Here is a 24,300-nt window from a genome sequence, read left to right as displayed (position 1 = left end):
AGTAGAGTAATATGTATCAACAAAGCAAGAAAGTCTGTCTCTGAGCCAGAAACACAGGTATCATCGTGCCTCTGATGCAGGAGCATGTGTTCCTCCCAGATGCAGAGGATTTCAAGGCTATTGCTCCTGCAGGGGTTTGACTTCCGGGGAGAAGGTGTGCCAGTAACTCCCAGAGGTGAAAGTTGCTGTTGCGACTTCTAAATGATGTTCCCGTTCGTAGATTTTCGCCTGTGACAGGGAAAAATGATTTGCCCTGTAGTTACGTTTGTCAAAACCAGAACATTATGATGTCAGCTGAGCAATGAACAGCTGCACTGAGGAACTCCTCAGCAGGGAAAATTCTGCTCCCTGCCATTTAACTGAAAAAAGGCTCAGCTAGTGCTAACAAATGGGAGGAAATAGGTGAGTGAATGGGAGAAGTTAGCAGATGTCCAACAAACATGTTACTGCATGAAAAGTGCCAACAAACTGAGTATTTTTCCCCGAGATTTGCACGAAGAAGCTGTGTGACTACTGCATATGCAGTTGTGGTAATTGTTTTGTGGATTCTATAACTCTGGATGTCTTTGTCTCTCCCTGAATATAAAGGTAGTTTTCATCTAAGCAAAACTAGTTGAGCCTGTGATACGTACAAAAATCCGTAAATATTCTTTGGAGTTGCAAGATTTTTTTCTCCCTTAATGAACTTCAAAGCAAAGTTTTATAGAAATGCAGTCCTGTCGCTCTGCCTGGCATTCCTGGTGATTAAAAAGATGTCTGATTCTGTAAGGAAACTAGAGAATAGCCTAACAGCAGAAGAGTGCAGGCACTTAACATTAAAAAAGCTCAAGCATTGTTAGGCACAAGAGTATCAGTTTGCAAACAAATTAAAGGCATCCTAGATACTCCTACAGAGGTTTAATATTTTACCTAAAGTGCTATCTGCTCTTCATTACTCTCTTCCTCAAAGCTGGCACTTAGTCACAGTCAGCTGAAATTGCATTTGGAGAGGGGCGATAACTACACAAGTACTAAAGGCAGCCATAAAGTGTCAATAAATTGCATAAGCAAGAGGCTTCAGCTGTCGGGGAGTGACACCAAGATGGATTGTCCTACGTCAGAGGGTTTCTTAGACAAAGCTTTGAACTAGATAGGAAACCAAAATTAGACTGTAACGGAGAGATTCCATTCTCAGTGGACATTCTGGTTGGGACACTAAATTAATTTACCTTGACCAGTGTGTAGAGCCTCATCTGTTACATTGTAGGGCTATAATGCAGTTGTCAAGATGTACTTGTACTCTTATAACTTTGTTTTCTGTATCTTACTGAAGCACGCTGCTTACGTACAAAGCATAATTCAAACAGACTCAAAATAATCTTTAGCAAAAGCAGACTACTCGTTCAAGAATAGAGAAAGAAACAGGGAGGATTGTGGATTTTGTCCCCAACAGATGACATATTTAGCAATTTTTACTTTTGTTCTTTATATTAGTTTCCCCAGATGCTAATGGCACGATACGAAGGTGCAGATAGCTTACTTGCTGGGTTTTGTCCTGCTTAATCAGGGGGAAGGGAAATGCTCTTTTTCCAGCCATAAGACATGTCTCTTTCTTCTTATGTTCTAGGAATGCCAGCAGAGTGTGAAATCCAGTATACCTGTCTTGAAGTGCCAGAGTCAATTAAATATGACAGGTCCTAGCCGCCTGTATCCCCGGAGCAGCTGCAGCAGCAGTGAACTCTCCCTCTCAAGTGCTTGCAGTGAATATTCCAGTGGTTCCTCCTACACTTGGAACGATGGGAAAACATGCAGCAAAAGGGTAAATCAAATGAATTTCCTTCATTCATTAGCTTAAGTTCATCTAAAATAAGATTAATTGATGGCTGACTGTTTTCTGAAATATTTTTTTCTCCTCTCCTCTATATTTAAAACAGTTGTCACTGCACTCACTAAGAAGAGTTCTCTCTCGCGGTCTCCCTGCATCTCACTCCCCTTCCTTTTTTTTTTTTTTTTTTTTAAATACCATTCCTTTATCGCTTTGATTTGCTCACAGTTTCCTCATTTATTCTGACATTTCTTCTGTCCAAATTGTTCTTCTCCTATTTATCTTAATCCTTCCATTCAGATTGTTCATCTTGCAGCTTTTAGGTGCACTGCACCCTTCACACTTCTGTGCAATCCTTTATTGAGGAAGAACATTGCTGTTAATAGCAATGGATGAAATGTAATGCACTGTGCAAGTCCGAAATCTCTTTACTGAAATGGTAACCAGCAGTTTTGAGTAATATATGAGTTTTATTCTGTCTTAACAGTCATCCATAAGCTGGGATAAAAGAATAAGCATTGGTTCTTCTCTGCCAAGCAACCTCTCAAGTCCTGCAGATGATCTACCTCCAACTCGTATCAAGGAAAACCATATCTTACGAGGGCTGAAGAAATTACAGAAACAAAAAATATTACTTGAGTCACCTTCAGTAATGTCAAAATGGGGTTACAAAGATTGCATGAACTCCAACGAAGGAATATATTCCCCTGGAGTTAAGTGTGGCAGCCATAAAGAACAGACTCGTTGTAAGCCAATGGAAATGGGAAATATTTGCATTGAACATAACAAAACTTTCTCTTATGATTCAGATTCACATGACGACATAGATGACGACTCTTCATCTTTACTGCTGCTGCAAGAAGCACCAAGCGAAGACTGCAGGATCTGTTGTAACAAATTAACTCACAGTGTTTCTGACAGTCTATTTGATTGGGACCCTAATAGGAAACATTTGCCTGAAAGAAGCTCATATTTTAATTCAAAAGAAAGACCTGAAAAATTGACGAGTTTTGTCAATGGATTTCAGGCAGAGGTAAAATCATGCAGTAGAGCAGAGCTGCCTGAGTTACAGTTAGATCAAAGCCTTGTTAATATAGGCTGGAAGGACCTTAATTTTCAGCTTTCAGATACTGATGACAATGAAGTCTTGGATGAATTGCATATAGAGAGCAGTGATGAGAGAAGTCCATCAGATTTGTTAGCAACTCCTTTTCCTGAGAAGTACACGAAGAAAGCTGACACGCTTGCAGTGACAGAGAGTTCTCGGTTTGTATCTACCGACAAAGAGGAAAAACAGTTATCTGCTCACTCAGATATTAGGCCAAAGACATGTAATTTTGTTAAACAACAAAAGGTCATAAAGAAGACCTCTTCTGAAGAGTGCATTACTGTAGTATTTGATGCTGAGGATGGTGAGCCTATTGAATTCAGGTCACATCAAACTGGAGTTGTCACTGTAACAAGAAATGAAATTTCAATCAACCAGCCACAAACTAGGTCCAGTGCAGAATATACTGAACTTATACCTCAGGGAATAACTGATTTGCAGACAGGAACCAGTGTTAGAAAGTACACTGCTTTAGAAAGACCTGAAGATGAAGCTGAGAAAAGGTCTCCTGAAGAAAACATAGGGAATAAAAATGCAGTTGTCCCCATGACCTGCAGCGAATCTTCACGCTGTGGGAGAGCGATATTGCAAAATGCTCCACAACAAAAACTAGTGAAGCCAGTGTATGATATAGCATACAAGGCCAATCCCAGCTCCACTGGGCATGCAGGAATCAGTCAAAAGCCAAACTTGACTAAAATACCCAGCAGAGGGAAATTTTCTCCTCAGAAAAACACGATGACAGACAGTGAGGAGACACCTGTAACCGCATCAGTGGGCCCTGCAACCCTTGAAAAATCACCTGCTCTGCCACCTGTAAAGCTTTCAAGATTGAAAAAGGCACAAAGTCCACCTCGTAATTTTGACTCAAAAGTCACCTTCCAGCTCCCAAAGCCCCTTGCCCACCCTCTGCCTGGCCCAAAGCCTCTGGGCAGAGGTGATGGGACAAAAAACCCAAAGAGTCAGAACCCAGGATCACCGCTATTGCCTCAGCACCTTATAGAGCCCAGCGACTACGGAGAACCTCCCACTAGAGATATTCACTGCAGTCCAGCAACTGTAGACACCCAATCACCTTCACCACCCCTTCCTCCAGGCAGGTCAACTTCGCTGCTAATTAGGCCTAATTATGCTCATTCACCACCTGTATGTGTAAAGTTAGGAACAGCGGGTTCCAGTGAAAAAGCAAAAAATTTACTTAAATCATCACCGTTAACAGGAACTGTGAACTCTGGCTTTCATAATCAATCTAGTCATGAAATGCAAGCAAAAAATGTATCCTCTGGGGCCAAAATCGAATCATCTTACCTTCAAGAAAATGCAGAAGCAATTATGCAAAATAAATGCATATCTCAGCAACCCCATAGCACATGCCAAGGGCTTTCCAAAGTTCCCACAAAGCAGGTTTGCCCAAAAAACCCTAATCAGCTGGCTCTCTGCAGGAATCGTGAATTTTCCAACACAGATTTTCGAACAGCCAGGTCTTTTTCTCTAGGTTGTCCATCACTGGAAACAACTTCTTCACCAGACACACACGCTAGCAAAAAGGATACTTCCAGTGACAGTGGGGTAGATCAGCCACAAAAGATGCCAAACGTTCTCCCCGCATCCTCTCAGCGTCACGCACCGAGCACAAGCGAGCCTTTACTATCTCAGGTAAACAGTTCCCCGTTGTCAACGCTGTTTCACGGTAACGACGCTGCAAATGCTACCCAACACTCTAATGAGAAAGGGATGAAAACCCGTCGCCCTGTAGGACTGAAATTATTTGTCAGATCTCCCCAGCTTCTCCGAAAGAGCTCTACCGTACCGGGGAAGCAGGAGAAAGACAGTATAAACGCAGCTTCCAAAAGCAATGTGTGTCCAAGTAAGTACAAGCAGGATGAATCTATGTGTATAAGCACCAGAGGCACAATGGACACTGAATTAAAAGACTCTAAGTCTGATACTGAAATAAAAGATAATTTTACCATGGGACTTAGTATGGGTACAGCATCACCTCATTCACATGAAAACTGCAGCTTGGTGGTAGACAGAGTAGATGGATTAGAAAACAAATCAGTTAAGAAATCTGTTTCTTCTAGCAACAAGTCACACTTGAAACCAGCTCTGGGCATGAATGGAGCAAAAGCACGTAGCCAGAGTTTTAGCGTTCACATAGGGGAAAAGCCACCTGCCCTTGTGACAGAAGGTCTTGGGAAGGTACGGACTCAGATTATTACAAACACCTCCGACAGAGGAAATTCTCTAACAAGGCAGAACTCGGCCATGGAAGGACTTCAAATCAAGGCCGTTCCCGGCTCGGCAGGGGCATCAGAGACTCTTTCAACTGTTCCTAAACCCGCAGAAAATTCTTATCCTAGACAGGGTTCTCTGGGAAATACGAGCAATTGCAGCAGCCAGCGTGGAAGCCCAAGCAAACTGCCGTTCAGATCACCTCCAAGACTAGACTTGTTTCACAGCGTTTCAAAATGCGAGGGAAACAAACCACTTGCTCAGAAAGATGCGCACATATCTGTCCTGGGTGAGAAAAGCAGTGACAATTTTGAACACGAACCTCTAAATAAAAAAAGCGTTCTCCAAGCAGAGCTGGAATTTGAGGCGTCAGCTACTGTTTCTTGTGAGCAAATTCCGCCCTTGAAGAACATGGATGGGATACAGTGTCCTCAGAAGCTTGAAGCAGTGAAGTCGCAAAGACAGCAAATGTCTTTACAGTTAGCAGAAGCCTCTGAGAAGGTTACCGGTGTTTTGAGTTCACCTGCTCTACAACCTACAATAGAAGAGAAGGTCATGTTATGCATCCAAGAAAATGTGCAAAAGGGTCAGGGACAGAACAAATCTCCCCCTGCAGAGACTAAGCAAAGGACTGGGCCCTCTCTAGCGAGTTGGTTTGGCTTTCGGAAGAGTAAACTGCCAGCACTGAGTAGCAGGAAAACTGATGTTCCTAAAACAAAGGTAGAAAAAAAAGAAGCGAAAGTCTCTGGGTTTGGAATTAAGCAGGCAAGATTAGAGAAAAAAAAGGAGAAGAAGAAAACCGAACACCACTGTGAAATGGAAAATGAAGTTAACAGGAAAGCAGACAATGGTGACAGATTAGATGATGTTTTGAAAAGCAGAGGTATGAAAGCTTCCCAAGACATGCCTGGCCAAGCTGGGTGTGAACAAGCCAAGGGCTCCACCACAGCTGCATACTCCCCAAAAGACAGTTTTATGAAAGAGCTTTTAAACAGGTAAAACTCTGGGACACAATTTGGGTTGTGACATTGTACACAGTAGCTCTACTGGCATCCTCAGCTGCTAAGTTCAATGTGTGTTGCTTTTAGACTAAGACTGCGTGGTAGCAAACATTTGGTATTCTGTCAGGACTTTAATCTCTAAAGGAAAAAAGACTAAGAATGAGATGATAGTTTTCTGTTACTTTGTTAACCAAACCAATGGTCTTTGAAATTAAAGAATGGCAAGTTACATCCAAGTTGATAGAAATTCAAATGATTTTAGAAATCAAGAATCCAGGCAGATGGTGTGAAAAAGTAGAGGATAATTAGGTACATGTTTTAGAGTATTCCATTTCATTTGTTACAACCAGCAAACACGTATTTGGTAACTAGTCAGAATTAATTACATTTACAGCTACCATAACCTTAGGTCATAGAAAAACTTAACAATTACTGTACAGTGTTTTCATGTTTGCCCCCCCCCCCCCGGCAGTCCCAAATATAAAATAAATCATAACCTGTGAAAGAGTAAATTGATACACTGCCTGAAATTGCAAGTGACAGGTTTGATCAAGGCTAGTTAGAAACATTTATCACTCAAAGGTCTAGAGACAGAAAGATACAGAGGGGTTACTTTAAACATTAGAGGAATGGGAAAGTGGAGTGATTGAAGAAGGGCAATGTAATTTATCAGAGGAATCACTCTCTTACCTGCAGAGTTGATAAGAAAGCAGCTCAGCAGACAGAAAGTGGATCAAATAATGTTTCCTACAGGAGTGTGTCGAAGGGCAGCTCCCAGGGCTCCTCTCTTCACGACAACTCTATCAGCTCTCAAGGAAACCACAAGAAAAACAGCAAAACAAAAGCTGATATGGAAATCCAGAACCAGACCCTGGTAAGTGCTTTAGTACCTGAAAACAATATTACCTTTTTTTTTTAACTTCTGGATGTGTTCCGTATTGCTGGTACAGACGAACAGGATAATAACTGTTTATATATGACAGAAAGATTTTGTGTAGCTAGAGAACGATGAATTAATACAAAAGTTGGCAGCTCCGCTACAGGCCAGATTATGCAGCTGCTCGTGAAGATCCTACTGCTTCTGCTGGCGGTTCAATTTCAGGGGAAATGTATGCACAATGAGGCCATAATCATACTGCAGTACAGTGAAATAATAGGACCATTTTCTTTTTTTCCCTTTTTTCCTCTTTCCCTGAAAATTGCATGCCGCTGTTGAACATTCCTCTGAACATTACTGACATCATTAAACCTAAGAAATGCAGTGCTGGTGGGGAAAAGGCAAAGTATTTGACCACATTTGGGAATATTTGTCATGTAAGAGGGAAGCTTTGAAAGGCAAAAGCACACATTGGTCCCTGGCTCTCTCTGTACCATGGAAAGTCTCCTTGTTAATGCCTTGTAGTTAGTTCTGAGCTTCAGTGCGGTACTAACTGTACCTGATACTTTAATTTGCCTAGCCAGTAGGAATGTTGTAATTCAGAAGAGAAATAGTTTTTTCGATTAGCTGCTAGATTCTGGTTCTTCAGGGGTTGTGTGGGCGGTTAACTTTTGTGCTTCTTGAAAAATGTACGCACGGAGTTTGGGATTGTCACCTAAAGTCACACTGAACCGGTGCCCTTCCTTGTGAAGCTTTTAATAATTAACCTTAGAATTTAGTGAGCAATTTCTTGCCTAGTAGAGGGCCTTTCCAGTGATGTTTTAAAGTGCAAGCGCCAGGAGAACAGAGATGCTTTAACTTGATCTTTTGTGATTAAACTTCATCAACGTTCTGTCCTCATGCCTGATAGCGGTCTTGACCATGTTATGATTATTATTAACATAATCATAATTTTCACAAAATAGTTTGAAAACTTGTGCCAAGTTTATATACTGAACATTAAATTGAGGCTATTACTTTTGTTGTTCTGATAAAAGTGAGTCATTGAAGTACTGCACATGCGACAATTTTACTTGAGAGAATTTGAAATACAAAGTAATTTATTTGGGAGGTGTTTCAAGGGTAAAACATCTTTCAAAAGGCTTTATAGTGGGAATTTGAAAAACTAGTAGCTTGGTATTGATGTTTAGGGTGCTTAAAGCTACAGTATCATACATGATTGCAACCTCCAGCCTTTTTTTTTTTTTTTTACTTTCATGGAAATAATATCTTTACCAAGAACATCCACAAGGTCATTTTTGCAAAACTTATGGGGAGCATATGCAGAATGAACGCGTTGGAAAACTTTTTCCTTCTGACTCCCGTGGTATCATCTCTTCTTTGAAAATGTAGATGTCCCCTGCATTATAAAACCACAAATTATAAGCGTATCTAAGGCTGTCCTTGTAGTGTCACTGAAAGGAAAGAGAGAGAATGAAAGTCTGGAAATGTGCAATATGCAGGAAATTCAATCCAGCTGATCTAGAACTTTGATAGCAAAGCACAGCCCCTTATCAGAGCCACTCAGTTTAACCATGCCCCATTTAATATGGTCCTGACAGCTTAGGGTATATCTTCGCTGTACAGAAGTACAAAAAAAACCTCTGCCCGTTGCTCCTACAATTTCTTTTTAACTTATTATTTTCTAATGCTGCAATAATTTGCTGTGCTTTCTGTCTGTCATTTTGCAAAGTCTTTCTAAAGGCAACGATAATAGTCGTTTAGGACTTTAAGTATATCTTCAAGAAACGCACTTTGTGTTATCAGGGAAGTACAAAGATTGTCCCTAATATACATAAAGAATGGAGGAGCACTAATTATTCAGTTTAGCTTTTAGGGACAAGTTAGACATGGCGAAAAGGCGTTACCTATCCTATACCATGCACTCCGTTGTTAAGCTGGAAATCAAAGTATTTTCTATATAGAAAAAGGTTTTATATAAATATTTATATTTATATTTATATATTTTTATATTTATAAATATAAATATATTTATATTTTATATAATATGATATATTTTCTATATATCAAAGTATTTTCTATATTTTCTATATTCTATATATATTTTCTATATTTTGAAGATTGAATTGCATTATATGCTTTGTCTTTGCGAGTTTCATATTATGTTTTTGTTGCATTTGATTCCTAAAGAAATATCTAGTGCCAAAAGGCTAAGGACATTTAGAACAAAGACAATGCAAGCATATGCTTACAGTTCTTAACGCTAATTTACGGAAGAGAGCTACTGTAAGATTCCACAGTATGTGAGATTTTGCCTTGTCTTCCAAAGTTGTACAAGAAGAACAATGGAAAGTCTTTAAATTCAAAGTTCATGCATCTTATTACTGTCGTTTTCAGTTAGTCTTTGTGTCTGCTTACTCTGAAGCACATTGCAAAGGATAGGGAGATATCTGTGTCTGAAAACAGTAGCATGTGGTATCATGGCCCATTGTGCATTTTTTTTTCCTTGTAAAAAGACAAAATGAATGCTTTTGGAGAAAACAGCATAAATCTTTTGAAAAACCCTGGCCTAAGAGGATTCCTTTTCTTCTGAGAACAATGTAAATGTATGCAGTGATAAGGGTCAGTGTGGAAGCCAGTATATTTCAAAACTGCAAATCATACATATCCTGCTTCTTTCAGTCCTGGCTATAACATTTTTAACATTAATTTTCTAAAAGGTTTTTCTGTTAAAACCTGTTTACTTTTTGACAATTAGATCTCTTTTCTCCTGATTTACCAGGTAAAGACTTGGAGCACTCTCATGCTATAACATATGCACCAATTACCTCTGGTTTTTGTTCATGCAAAGATCATTATTGTTTGACTGCTATTGGATTTATGGAAAAAGCAATGTTCCACCGGTGGCGGCCTTGTGCATTCACCTTCAAAGGGATATGCTTCCTGCTAGTGTTCATCAAAAAAGCACTTTGCTCTAAAGGCCAGCCAAACATAAAAGGCATAATCCTTTAGCCCACACCAAGGATATTCCACATTTTCCAGTACTTTTTCATGTCCTTGGCTGGAGCTTAAGGTGGGACGCAATCATTTTTGTGCTGCACTGCTTCATTTCATCTTTGCGATTTTATTACAGCCCAGTGTAATTTAGAAAAGCCATGGGCTGTACTTTGTGAGGTGGAAGAGCGGCACCAAAATCAAGACACCAGGAGTTGGGTATAGCCTGCTCTGTCTGCAGTCTGTGTATTTGGGGAATACCCGGAAATCTATCCTAATATTGTGAAATGTCACATCAGTAGCAAGGCACAGACTGCCATGCAGTCTGCAAACGTGAAGAATTGTTTTACCCGTAATTTGATGCCAAATGATCACATACTCTCCTCTTCATTTTCCATAGCCTGAGGAGCCTCATTTCAGAAGAAAAAAGATGTAATCAAATCTCTGGATTAAGAGATTATAAATAACCTTTTAAAAATATGGGGAGCAAATCTTTCATGTCTTACTGAAGCTAGTCACAGGAGGTCGATAGGACTACTTGTGTAAGCTAGACAAGCGCAATATATACTATGATCAAAGATATTAAAGTCATGCAAATGATGATGAATCCTTCTGTTTTATAGTACAAAATGAATTTAATGTTACTGTGAATATAAACAAAATCAACCAGTTGCTGTAAGTGGTTTAAAACAGCAGAGAGTGATTAACAAATAACTTAAGAGATCTGGGAGATTGAAGTAATGTTTCCTGCAGGAATGGCTATCCTGCCCTCAGGACCCTGAAAGTATCTTCATTCCTCTTTGATTTATATATATTGACTTGGCACAAACACACGTCCTTGTGTTTGAATTATGGCCACTGGTGGTATGTAACGGAAGGAGTTCACTGTATGTTAGGGAGATGCTCACCTTACATATGCTCTTTGGAAAATAGGAATGCGGAAGAACAGAGCAAAAACACGCATTCATCTGGAAAACAGAAAATCTACTGGGTTAGAATAACACGTACTAGAAACAAGTAAAAAGCTTGAAATAAGGGCTCTCTCTTAGTATGTGCTGCATTCGTATATTAAGCTTTGCTCTCTGTTTAGCTAATAAAATGCTATTTAATAGGAGTGGAAACAGAGACACTAAAGTTAAGTGATTGCAAACTGAATCGAAGAGATACTGTGTCACATATTAAATTCACCTTTTTTTAGCATAGGATGTGAAACATGACATTTCTAGAGAGTAACAAATACGAGCTCATGAGACCTCAGTGTAATTCCCTATTCTTATTTGAAAAGAAATTGTAGGAGAACCCTTTTCCTCTTCAGGAACTGTATCTTCCAAGGATATTTTTTTGACTGCTGCATACTGTAACTTTTAATGAAGTTAAAGTTATTACCCTCACATGTCAGTGACAGAATGAGACGGGCTGTACACTTGCACTCTTAGTAGCTCTGTAACAATACTCTGCTTTCTTTCTGAAAAAATATTCTGTAGTTCTGATGAAATGGCGTAAACAACGTCTCAGATGTTCTTCACTTTTGTTGTTGTGCTATGTACAGGCTAAAGTAGTCACAGAAAACCTGCAAGAAGAAGAGGAGGACACCATGGCAAGGACTACATGTCAGAGTCATGTAATAGGTACAAAATTATGTTTTACGCTGGATTTTATTGCTGTCTCAGTTCTTGGAAAAAAACATGTTTAACCCTCATTACTTTATTCGTTTGCCCACCTAATGTCTTTCAGCAGTCGTTTAGCGCTGTTCAGGGATAGCCAGGTTTCGCCAGCTATATAACAGATGAGTACATACTGCTGCTGTCTGTCACGGAGCAAAGCGATACTTAATGGACGGACTTTGGAAGTTGGCTGTGAAAGACCGTCTCAGTCTCCAGAGCTAGCGGGTTGCATACAGTGCCCTGACTCTAGGGCTGTTTTGCATGATGCTTTCAGTGAGAGTAATGCTGGTATACTGTAGCGCTGCAGTCTGGCCTTGAATTAGCTCTGTCTGCAGCCAAATGCCGGCGTAACATTCTGAACAGCAGAATAATTCCTGCGGCAATCTAACCCCGAATGAGTAGCAAACCAGGTGTCTCTTTGGAGAAGAGGTAGACCTTAAAAGTATTCCTGCAAATAAATAAAGGTGCCTTTGGCATATGCTTTTCAGGAGGGCAGCACCATCAGTCCTGCTTCTGGATTGACATGTACTCATTTTTAACCACAGATAAATTTTCAGTACTTGCTAAAATATCTACTAGGCAATGGAGGACAAAGCAAAGTCTATAAGCGTAGCAAGTGGGGCTGAGCAAAAGTATTGTTTTGAAACACACTTCTCTTTGGGGTAGGAAAATGTTGGCAGTGCTTTATTGACTTGCGCATCCTTTCCGGTCCCAAATTCCACCAAATAAACTCTGGCTGTTGTCCTTACAGCTCTGCTAGAATGAGCAAAAGGTATTCCTTAACTCTTCCCTCTGTAGCACCCCAACTATAATTTGGCTTCACTGCAGTAACTAAACAACAAGAACTTTCAATACTGCAGTGCAAGGCTGTAAAAAAGGGAATTCTGTGACCGGGCAGGCACTAGAAAAATGAAATGCTGGCTCCTCACTCGGTGTAAAGGCCCTTCTTTATGTTATTAGAAATTGCTCAGAACAAAATGAAACAACTCACTTAACACTGTTTAAGGTGATTTTTCCTCAGCCTGAAAGAATTACTTTCCTTTCCTCACTTCCCCCTGTCCCTCCCCAGATCCTGAACAGTTTTACTTTGAGTTGGTGTGAGATGTTTGGGTTTAATTTTTCAATCCAACTACTGAAGCAGAAAAAGCAGCTATTTGCAGAGCCTTGTCCTGAAAAGACTCCAGTGCTTCCTTGGTGTTCCTTGGTGTAATTGATGCTCGTGGCTGAAATCTAATCACTGTATATTTTGATATATTACTTTGTCAGCGGGTCCTGCAATATGTTGTGCTGCTGGGTTTTGAGGGCGTTAATCTTTTAGTCCTCCCACATGCACCCAATCTGAGTCTCTGACAGGACACAGTGGCACTGAAGCAGGGTGGCTGGCATTTCCCGGAGTCGAACTTCTTTTCCCTAAACAATATCAACTCTTAAAGGCTCAACGCAGGTTCCCAGCTATCCCTGTTCTGCCTTGATTAAGCGTCTGGAATTAACTCACGGATTTTGCTGTGAGGATCTCTTGGTTAATGCCAGGAAACTCTCTGATGATGGGAGGCATTAGGTACTAGAGGTAGTAGTGGCACACTAAAAATAATAGAGGTCTGAAGAAACTTGTTAGTGTTAGCGAACTGATTCCTAATGCAGAGCGCGCCAGCCGTTACTTACACCAGCAGGACATGCACAAGTCCGAGAAATGAGAAGCATGGTTCTGAGTGCACTTCCCAAACACTCCTAAATCAGTATCTTGCTGTGTTTTATATGTCAGGCTATGTTTTTTCTTACATTTGTATTTTTGCTGCTGGACCTCAACCTTTTTCCTTTGTGGACAGCAACTTTGCTCGGACTGATTCGGATTTGCCTCCCAACTTGCTTTTCAGAGGTTCTGGGATTTTTCTGTTACAAAGATTTTCACAGGGAAATACTGATTTTTTTTTCCCAAGACTGAAACTCTGTGCAGCTTTGAGAAACTTTAATTTGGAATATTTCCCACATCAGCCTGGAATTTTTAGTCAAAGCCATGCACAAGGAAGACCTTGAGAAGCTTGCGAAGAGTCTGTTGGTAAGGAGCATTCACCAAGATGCGAGAGCCAAATTCAGCTTTTGTTCTTGCAAGCTCCTAAGCTGCTGGTTGTCAGGAACAGAAAGGGGATAACAGAGGATAACAGGGATAACAGATGACTCTGCAAATGCTATTGCTTCACTGCTCTCAAACACATGACAGGGAGACGAGTCCTGAGGCTGATCAAGGAGGGCAGTTTCTCTGTCCTCTGATCAAGTCATTTCTGGTGTGGGCTTCTGGTCTGTTGGTTTCGTGGAACTATTTCCCAGTGTTGATGGTTCTTGCAGAAGAGGAGCACCTCTGAAATCTTGGAAATTTCACGGGACAGCATATCCATTTCTTACGTATCTACCTTCTTCTTCGTCATAACAGTTTTTTTAAAAAAACAAAGCTCGTTATGATTTCTTAGCTGTATTTCAATGAGCTTATTCTACTGTTTTTGTTCTAAAATGTTAACAGTAGAGTGAATGGCTGGAAGATGTAGAAAAACTATGACCAGGCAGGGAAGATTTTCTGTACTATGGTAAAGAGTGCATAGAAAAGACAATTGTTGGTGTAGCTGTCAGCATAAAAGACCTAAATTGATATCAGTCTGCCCAGTTAGCTGATAAACAAGATACTTAATGCTGAACAGCCTTCAAAGCAGGTACCATGTACAACAGTGCTGGTTCCTCTCTTTCTAATGATGAGATACTCCTGGGTCTGTTAAGCAAAAACATGGGTAAACGTCCAGTTGCTAGTTTTTTAATTTACTGTCATTTGGTGATCTAAGCAAATTTAAATACTTTGCTGGCTCTTTGGATTTGCTAAATTGAAAGATTGCAGAATACACAGTAATACAAAATTTCCCTTCTCATGCACCTGTATCTCAGGAACACGGAATCGTTTACGCATTCAGTACTTGCTTATATTGTGCTATTTTGTGCTTAAGCACATATTTGATACATTTTTAAGCTTTTCTAAAGAAAAATAAGATATACCCCGAATGCTTTTGCTGGACTGTCAGTGGGAATGCCAGATCAGGCCTTGGCAACCCAGATGCATGACAGAGCAGTCATGCAGCACCATGTCTTCCTACAGAATGTAATATAAAACGACCTGGCTGCAACATCCCCAGTTGTGATGCTACCTTGATAGTGCTGGCAGGCTGAATTTCTGGGAGCTAATCTGAGTGGCTGTGGCCATGTCCTACCATCATTTTCTGATGATTTTTGAAGCCTGGTGAAAGGAATAGTGAACATAATACAAACGTCAGTAAAAATAGGATGTGAAACCCACGCCAGAGTCAGAGCTGTCAAGCTTCTAACAATATTATTCCCATGTAAGCTTTAAAAAGCCTACATTTTCAAAAGGGAAACGTATTCCATTCTCCCCAAGACAGTGGAATTGCCAGTGTTTGTTGCGTCGTCTTGAATTTCCCCGTTACCGTTACAATTACAGTTACAAATGACACCTTTTCGTAAAGAGGTAAATAATTGGACACGTAGTGTTTTGAATGAGCAGCCACTCCTGGAAAAATGTGATTGTGTTAATTTTAAGGTATTAAGAAATTTCATTGATAAATAGCCTAAAGGGAAAAGCCAAAAATCCATGGCACAAGCAAACAAATGCTAATATTGGAGAATTCATTCTCACAAACAACTTCACATAAGAATACTATAATCTACAGTGACAGTCGTACCAAAGACAGAGTTTCCCTGATTAAAATATTAATCTACTATGGCTAAAACACAGGTGACATCAAGAAGCAAAAGTATTTTCAGCTAGACAGGTCCCTGCACAAATGACAGGATTCTAGTCCTTATTTTCTGTGTTAGGAATATATATATTTGTAACGAAGGGGAAAGTTAGTAGTGATTAATCATATAATTCTTCAGTGTTCTTATAAACCAGTGCTGAGTCATCAGAGACAGAAGAAGAAAAGACTGAGTCTGACTTTTTCAGTCATCAACACTGTGATTTACCAAGCGCTTGTTCAAAAGCTGTATGATAATCATTTCTTTGGATCCACTTTCCTTTTCTCCTTGTTTGCCCAAATAGGTGATGCTAGAGGAGTAAATCAACACTGAAAGTGCGTTTTGCTAATGATTTACTCAAGCCTCATAAAACACAATCTCAGCACATCTTCACCAGCCTGAATAGGCTGATGAGAGGTTTCTAGGAAGGTTTCAAGTCTACTCTTAAATTTATACTCAGGTTTCAACATCAAGGAAAAAGATTTTTTTTTGTTCTCGATATTTCTGTGTGTGAATATCTTTATTCAGCATACAGGATTTCCAGTGGTCGTTCTGTCCTCAGCAATTCCTGGATGAATCAAACAAGCGCCTGTGGCCAAGAGCACTGAAGGTCAAGGAATACGTGCAAGCATGGACAATTCATCCAAAATAATTCTGTTATTGAACTGGCAACTTCTTTGCTTTCAAAATGTTATCTTTAATATGCCACTAATTGAACTAAAGAGCCAATTTCATTCTTCAATAAAATCATGCTGATCTTTAACTTCAGGGAGAGCACTACAGGTAGGTTTTGTCCTCTGGGTACTCAGGATTACATTACGATAAAAAGGAATTTAAAAAAAATAGTTTGCTTTAGCACTGAGAGTATTATACAGAGCAAATCTTGATAATGAAAGAGTTGGCATTGGCAGTCTAGAATATTTCTGGGTGTTATTGGTGTTAACTGGTGCACCGGAAGCACAAGACACTACATATTGAACTTGTATGGGGAGTTAATTCCCTGAGGCAAGCAGGGTTAGTAAAAGGATTCACAGTTCTTGGGAAAGAGTTAACTGTGGCACTGACTCATATTGTTTGTGCGGAGTATTTCAGATGAAATTCAGAGCCAGGTGAATAGTCAGAATTTTTGAAACTTTTGAAGAAAGACTGGAGTCTAATTTTTGTCAGGTTTTGGCTAGAGGTTCAGGTCAGCTGCTCGAAATTGATTTCATCCAGCATTAAATGGGAATCTGGTAGATACTGGTATTTCTATAATACGGAGGAAAAGCCTGCAGATACTTAAAGGGTTTTGAAAAGTCTCAAAGCAGATGGAGGGTTGGTCGTCCACACTATAAAAGCAACATTAAAAGTACCTTGTAGACTTAGCTCTTTGTGGTGAACAAAAATACAGAGTGGGGTCAAGGGATTCTTTTGTAGTTCTGCTGTAGCCCAGTGTTCAATTCCATTAAAGTTCCTGATAGTCATCTGCCTTATAGCAGGCTTTATCATCATTTTTTTCTGCTTTCCAAGAACAACTTTGCAGAAGGCTTTTGGAGTTTAATTTAATGGCAATGGGGTCAGAAGAAGGAAGGTCTGCCTTTCAAGCAACTTTTTATCGGTTTCTCTTCTGAAGCAAACATTGGGTTGAATTCTGTGGATTCTTAATGTTCCAGAGAGGAAGCGGTCTTGGTATTTTGTGTGTTGCAGTGGGTTTTAGAGTCCACCCCTTGTAACTTTATATGCAGGAAAGAAGACAAGCGATCAAGCTATATTTTCAGTAGAAAACAGGAATGTCCTTGACCTCAAGTTCTATAGATAAGTTGCTTGCAACTTGATAGCAATTTTGCAGATATACTAATGGCAAACGTACGACCTATAAAATGCTGTAGATGTAAGTGGGTTTGACTTAAAATGAAATGTCAATATTATAATTATTTGTATCGAGGTATCAAAATGCTAAAGATGATAGCCTTATCTATATATTCTGATACTGTTCCACTCAGCACCCAGTAGCTTTGCTATAAAACTACATATATAATAATAAAAAACCACTTTATAAGCAGATATTTCAATGAGGAGAAGAATCTACATTCTCCGTAGTATCTCAACTAAACTCATTTGTGTCTGACTCTTTTCATCTTTATGGTTCTTCCATATGGTTTCCCCACAGATATCTGGATTTGCTGCCAAGGCCTTCTACTGTTACAACCGTAGTTCCACTATGTGGGAATTAGGTGCGGTACCAACTGGTATGCGTACCTTTTTCTTGCCGTATGCGCAAGAGGCAACACATGCTGCAGGGTATGGTTTGAGTGTATGCGTGTGCTATTAAACTGAATTGAACTCACCATTGAGCCCGGAGTTACGGGAGAGGTGAAGGACACGGATGGACCAAACGTGATTTAGCTATCGTCTTTGTGCAAAGGTTGCATCTAGCAGCCTTAATTTTCACTGTGGGACAGAGACACTAGACAAAATGACTGCGATGACCTCTAGCCCTCTTTTCCTTCGTGGTTATTCAGCTGCATCATTTAAAACTGGTGGTCACTCTAATTTTTACTCAATGCGTGGTATGCCAGCACTGCTGATCAGAATTATCTGATTCCCCTAAATCTTGACCAAAATGTGGGGGCTGCCTTTTTGCTTCCATACTGACACCATTTCTAATCAAAGGATTGTTGCTTCCATGTCATCTGCCTTTTTTCTCTTGGATAGGCTTAAGTTTCTTTCTGAAATCGATATCTGAAGTACACTGGAGCTGAAAAAGTATATTCCAAATGTTATTTTTGAATGTACCATTTAATATGGATACTCTTACTGCTTAGTGCTTGAATGACTTATCCAAAAGCCTATTGCAAAGCTTGTTGAAAGCAATAGCAGTTCATCTGCTCATTTAATAAGCTTGCATCAGCCTTCCAGTAAGAGAACAAATACTGGACATCCCTCTCCCCCAAACAGCAGACTTAGTTTCATTCACCATTTTGTAACTAGCAAAACTATTTGGGTTTTTACTGGAGTACTAAGTAAATAATTACTTAGTTCAGGTTTTCTCTTTCTCAGGGAATGGGAATAGATGTGAAGGAAGCAAGCCTGATTAATGTGGTAAATACATTAAGTCTGACATGTGTCATCCTAAAACATGTCCATTAAGCCTGACATATTTGAGCAAACACTTTCACATTAAAGAGCCCTGAAAACCTGGAGACAGAGTAGGTGAGGTCTGTAATGAATTACTGAGAGAAATGTAACAGAAAAGTGACAGAGGAAAGATGGTGAACAAATTGATCTGCATTACAGCCTGTGCATTTGGTAAAGAGAGGTGATCAGCATCACTGTGGAGAGGCAAAAGGGTAATCCAGAAGTTGCTTAAATGTCAGGCAAATCCTTGGACGCCTCTAATGCATTTAATGAAGAGCAATATTCAACTGATAAAACGTCTTTTGACTGCTAAAGAAATCTTCTCTTGTCATGAAATCTCAATGCCTGAGAAAACAACTTATCACTGTCAGTGTTAATTCCTTTCATCAGGCTATTGATAGAAGTGGGGAAGAACCATTTAATAATCATCTTATCACTGATGTAACAGTTGATTCTTTCATTTACACATGATCAGATAAGGAAAAATGTTTGTTTTATCTTCCCCAGCATCACCCAGTAAAGCTATGCAATACCTAGACACCTCTGCAAGTGAGTGTGAGGTTGCTGTCTGTGAAAACAGTCAACCAAAACCCATTAGCACCGAATCCATTTCCATCCTGGGTGTGTTGCTACCTGGAATCTACGTGCTGGAAAATGTTATGTTTTGATACAAGTTGCGATAAGGTATCAGATTTTTTATGAATCCCGTATATATGAGCAATGGTACAAGTACATGTGTGTTTATTTGTACATCTGCAACAAAGGTATTTTCTAAAGCTCTGTGTGCATGTGGACGCAGAGTTAGAGCTTAAATCTGTAGGTAATGACTGGGTTGCTTTAGGAAGTGTGCTTCCTGGGCTGCAATTTTGAAATGGGGCTTCACCATAGCAAGCAACTTAATGACTTGTTCACTCTATGTCTAACCAGCTTGGCTGTAAACCCAAAGGACTAGGTTCCCGATTGCTAAAGCAATGATGAATTAATAAATGTTAAAAATAAGCTGCTTGCTTCCGGTAACATCAGGGTCCAAACTTGGTACCGTTCATCAGAAAAAATGCTTTGACTTCCAGTGCCATAGGTGGACTGGAAGATAAGGGAGAGGCTCTCGCAACCTCCTCATCCATTGTGGTCTCACTGTGCTTGGGGTGGGTCCTACAAACAGTGGGAAATTGTGCCAGCAGGACAGAGCCAGGCTGGGTAAAAACAGCTGGATTTGTACTTTCACTCACTAACGCACTCCAAATGTCTCTGCCAATGCCTCTTGCTCGGAGCGTGCCCAGGGCACAGGAAACTGGCCATGCGCATAGCAGAGGCACTGCTATGCTGTTGTATGCACGTGAGCTATGTATATATGTTAATTATATGTCCAGCCGTGCATCTACATAGAAATCATAAATATCAAGCGACGGTACCTCCAGTAGCCTTAAACTTTTCCCTTTCCTTCCCTCATCTACTTTGGTGCAGACTTGGTTATTTTATTCCCGAGGTTCAAATTGTGTGGCACTTCATGCCCTCGTCGAATTTGCCCAAAGCTTTTACACGTTAATGCAATTGTCAAGCACTGTTTTTCCCCCTTCCTGTTGTGCTTCAGAAACCTTCCATGTCTGCTCCTTCTGCAACATAGAAATTGAAATAACTGGTGTCTGTGGGTTTACTTACATTCTGAATGAGACTAGCAAAAATAAGAAACTAAAGGCAAATGTTGTTTACTAACCAGTAGGCATTGCAAGAGCAATGGGCAGTCTTGTAGGCAGAAACATGGTCCCAGAATCATGCAGGTTGGAAGGCACCTCTGGAGGTCTGTAGTCCAGACTCCTCCTGTTTGAGGGCTTCATCAGTCAAGTTTTGAATATTTCCAAGGCTATTGTTCTAAATCTGTCCAAGACTTATGTGCCTGTGCTTTGAGATGCGTTACGCAACGGAACACAACTTTGTGTTTGTGCTTTACACAACTGTATTCTTCTGCTGCAATATTCCCATCACTGTAGACATGGCGTGGTCCTGCTGTTGAGTGGCCTGCCAGCGTGGTGTGGGGCAGTGGTCTGCAATGCCTCGGTTACTGATAGAGCCCAAACCATCGCAGGGCTTGCCCATCAGAAAGAACCCATCACTGTTACACCAGTACGTAAAGCTGTTGGAATATTCTCTCCTTTTACTAAGTAGCTCTGCGTCTTTTTGGTAGAATTTTATTATCATGTGTTTGTAAGAGGGGATTGGAGAAGGGGAACAGGCTACTCTGCAGCCTGGAGAGATCTGCAGGAGGAGCAGCATTATGTGGGTTTGGGCCACTAGATAAATCCCATCGCTGTACTGTGCTCTTCGCTCTTGTTTGGCATTTGGGTATTTCTGCAGGGATTAGTTTTGGAATGATAGTCTGAAGGAGTCTGTGATAATAGAGTGAAACTTTCTGTGTATTTTTGTAATTGTTAACTTGCGTAGCTTGAAGATGATGGAGAACCTTGCCAATGTGAATAATAAGAAACTAACATACATTAGTGTCTCCTAATTTATGTCAGTCTACCTTCTTCACAGTCTGGCAAAGACAAATCATTTCTTTGTATTTTAACAGATAGTGTGCATAGCACTTGTCTAATTGTCCATTCTTCTGCAGCACTGTTGAAGCCTACTGTCTAGCTGTCTTCTTTCTGTGGAGAGTATTAATGTTTTGGATCAACACTTCCTTATTAGCCACAATGATTTGCATTAATTTCATTCTTTGTCATTACATTTATTCACACAGAAATACCGAATGGTATAACTGGAATGAGAAGCAGCATGGCTCTTTATACATTGCATATAGGTTATAGTCTAATTAGTATTCAAGATAGAATCTGCAGGTCTCATTCAGGCTTAAAATAACTAAACAAGATGGCCGGATTCTTCAACTCTTAATGCTGCTACGTTGATTTACACTACTTTACAGCCTGGCCTCATCTATTTTTATCTCTCAAATACCTGATTATCATACTTACTATAGGACAGTGTATCCCAGATTCCTCTACAGCAGTATGATTTCTTATATTTGCAACTTTTCTGCTTTACGTGTTTTTTGCTTTGAGCTAGGACCATCTGTAGACATCCCTGTGTGGAGCTTCAGTCATGCATTTCCTATTAACTATAATTCGTATACCCGAAGTAGAGCTGAGCGAACTGTGTGAGGCATTTTGAATGAGTATGTGTTCAGCTGTTTCAGTTGTGTTCACGTTGACTTTGTGCTCCTTTTCTACATTGATGTTTAGGAGAATTTTGATGTAAAACACATTTTCACTTGAATTATGAATGATATTTGAGCTGTATAGAAATAATATTCAAATTTTTTATTGACCTATGCCTTACTAAATCCATACTGTGAGGATGACATGCCTATTCTTAATTCTGTTGCTGTCCTCACCACTTTTAATTGTTTGAAGAGCTCTGTTTCATGTCTTCAGTCAGAGTCCTGAGCTGTTGTCATTTAATTATGCAGTTACCCCTCATAGCCTATCATAGAATAATACGCTCTTTAAAAAAATCACTATGATGAAGAAATACGAACTATACAATTAATGCATTGTTTTTAATACTAGGTGAGCCTAAGAATTTCTCAGTGTTTGGACAATCCGCCGCGAGGAAAAGAAAAAAAAAACCCAACAACTATATTTACAGTGAATAATTTACCCACTTCCTATCTTTAACAGGCAAAGAGGTCCAGCATGATGTTTCAAAATGCTCATTCTAATGGTGGTTTTGAAAAACCAAGTGGCACTGTATGCATTTTTAATTGCAAAAGATTTTTTCTGAAAAAAAATCACTGTTCATTGTTGTGGTTTTAAATCATCATTGTTTCTTACCAAGTGCTTCTCCGCAGGTAGTTTCAGAGTGATTCAGCTGCTCTGGAGGAGCTTGGGTACTGAAATGCACAGATTATAGTTCAGCTAAAAGTCACTGAAAGCTCTCTGTGCTCATTGTGTTAATGAGCTTTCACTTCATTAATTAAGAAATAAAATCACTCTATTTCAGGTGCGCATGTATATATGTAACTGTTTATTACTAGTACTGTTAAGTAAAGCCATCTGCAGGGGAGAACTGAAAATAAATTATTTAAAGCATTATTTAATATTCATGTGGCTTTAATTTCAGTCTTGTTTTGTACTAATAAACAAAAAGCAGTGACATTAGTAAAATAAACATAGTATATTCTCTTGTGCATTTGCAAAACCCAGAGCTTCCTATGCGCATATAAATTGGTCCGTGTTTACTGGCGATAGCATTTATGCTGAAGCACTATCACTAGTCCTGTCTGCTGAGAATAGAAAATCAAAGCAGGTATCACAATGTGAGTGAAACTGCACTCCAATTTATGAGAGATTTGCTTAAGAGCAGGTAAATCAGTGCTTGCATTCCTTTATCCTTAAACACTTCAAATGCACCAGCAGCGAACACAAACCCTGAATAAAAGTGGCACATAATTCTGGCAGCAAATACTCCCTTGGGCACTGTCTGCAGCCCGTGTATCTGGGATGCTAAGTGTGACCCCATCTCTTTTGTAACTGCAGTCTAACGGAGATATTCCCAGACTAAATTTAGCCAGCTACTTCTGACAGTATTAGCAGAAATAACCACCTGAATGCTTCTTGGAAGTATTTTGCAGCCTGCTCTTGGTTCCTGAACAGCCTCAAAAGTAGCTAGATTAAAGTGAGTTCAGGTACTTCTACGCTAGCATCACTCATTAACCTGATGGCAGGGTGGTTATATCCCGGCTGCCAAACTCCTGGGTTCTTCATCCTTATGGAGTTGCTTCCTAGTGGAGAGGGGTGATTAGCTCTGTGTTTTAGTATGCAGACCTGAGGCATAAAGAAAGAGATGGGGCCATGGTTACCCAGCAAAGGCAAGGCTGAGGCAGCCCTCAGCTAGCACCTAGGCAAGTAATGAGCTGTGCTGTTTCAGAGGTACAGTTTCTTCGTGCTGGGATGGGTCTTCCCTATTAGTGAGCAGGAAATGAAGGGAAGCATCCCTGCCTGTCTTGAATGAGCAATCCTTGGTACCGTGTTCCCTAGAGAGCACGTAGTCATGGCTCCCAATCTTTTCATTTCAGGGCGCTAAGGGAAATAGGAGGCTATTCTTTCTCAGGCTTTGCTATTACACCTCTGGACAAGGAAACTGTCTGGCATAGCCGCATTTCTGCATTGCTGTAGAGACCTGTTGCTTGGATTGGCCGGTAAAGAGGGAAAACCAAAGAGACGTACAGCCAAAAAAGAAGAGGGATGCTTCCCAGAAGTATTTCTAGGCTGGCTTCATTGGCACCCAGACTGCAGCTGGACTGCATTTAATTACCTTTTACACAAAGCTTGAATTTGCTGTTCGCATCAGTTAGCAGTCTCGGTATTTCTTTTTTAGTAGGACTAAAAATGCATGTATTTCTAATATTCCATTTCCTGACAGTGGTGAGTAGATTTTTAAGAAGAGAGTGTAACTCTAATCCAGAGAGATCATTACGGCATTCATGGGTTACAGGGCTTCCCTAGCTGGAGACTGCCTGTAGACCTTTGTATTTAATAGACACTGATAGAAATGGAATAGAAAATTTCAAGAATTATTCTTTTTCCAACTCATTTATACTTTTGTTCTCCGTAACGTCTCGTTTTCCGAGTAGCTTGCCAGCAGTCTTACCAAGCATGCAAGGAAGGGATTTAAAGCCTGGAGGGACATGGGAAGTACTTATTGCAAAA

The 24,300-nt window shown here is 40.1% G+C and overlaps 1 protein-coding gene across 7 annotated transcripts in view; it reads left to right on the top strand.

Annotated features, from left to right (window-relative positions):
* Positions 1-24,300, top strand: part of NCKAP5 (NCK associated protein 5) — a 416,795-nt gene that overhangs the window by 350,115 nt on the left and 42,380 nt on the right. For 6 of the 7 annotated variants that reach the window (XM_068949189.1, XM_068949188.1, XM_068949187.1 and 3 more), the window contains 4 exons: positions 1,607-1,798; positions 2,292-6,142; positions 6,845-7,022; positions 11,569-11,647. In XM_068949189.1, coding sequence (XP_068805290.1) covers positions 1,607-1,798; positions 2,292-6,142; positions 6,845-7,022; positions 11,569-11,647 — 4,300 coding nt within the window. The remainder of the gene's footprint in view (positions 1-1,606; positions 1,799-2,291; positions 6,143-6,844; positions 7,023-11,568; positions 11,648-24,300) is intronic. The other variant, XM_068949192.1, reaches the window with a different exon arrangement.

Source organism: Struthio camelus, chromosome 6, assembly GCF_040807025.1.
Source record: "Struthio camelus isolate bStrCam1 chromosome 6, bStrCam1.hap1, whole genome shotgun sequence".
NCBI lineage: Eukaryota > Metazoa > Chordata > Aves > Struthioniformes > Struthionidae > Struthio > Struthio camelus.
Note: the sequence above shows the minus strand (reverse complement) of the source record. Positions and strands in the feature narration are given on the sequence as shown.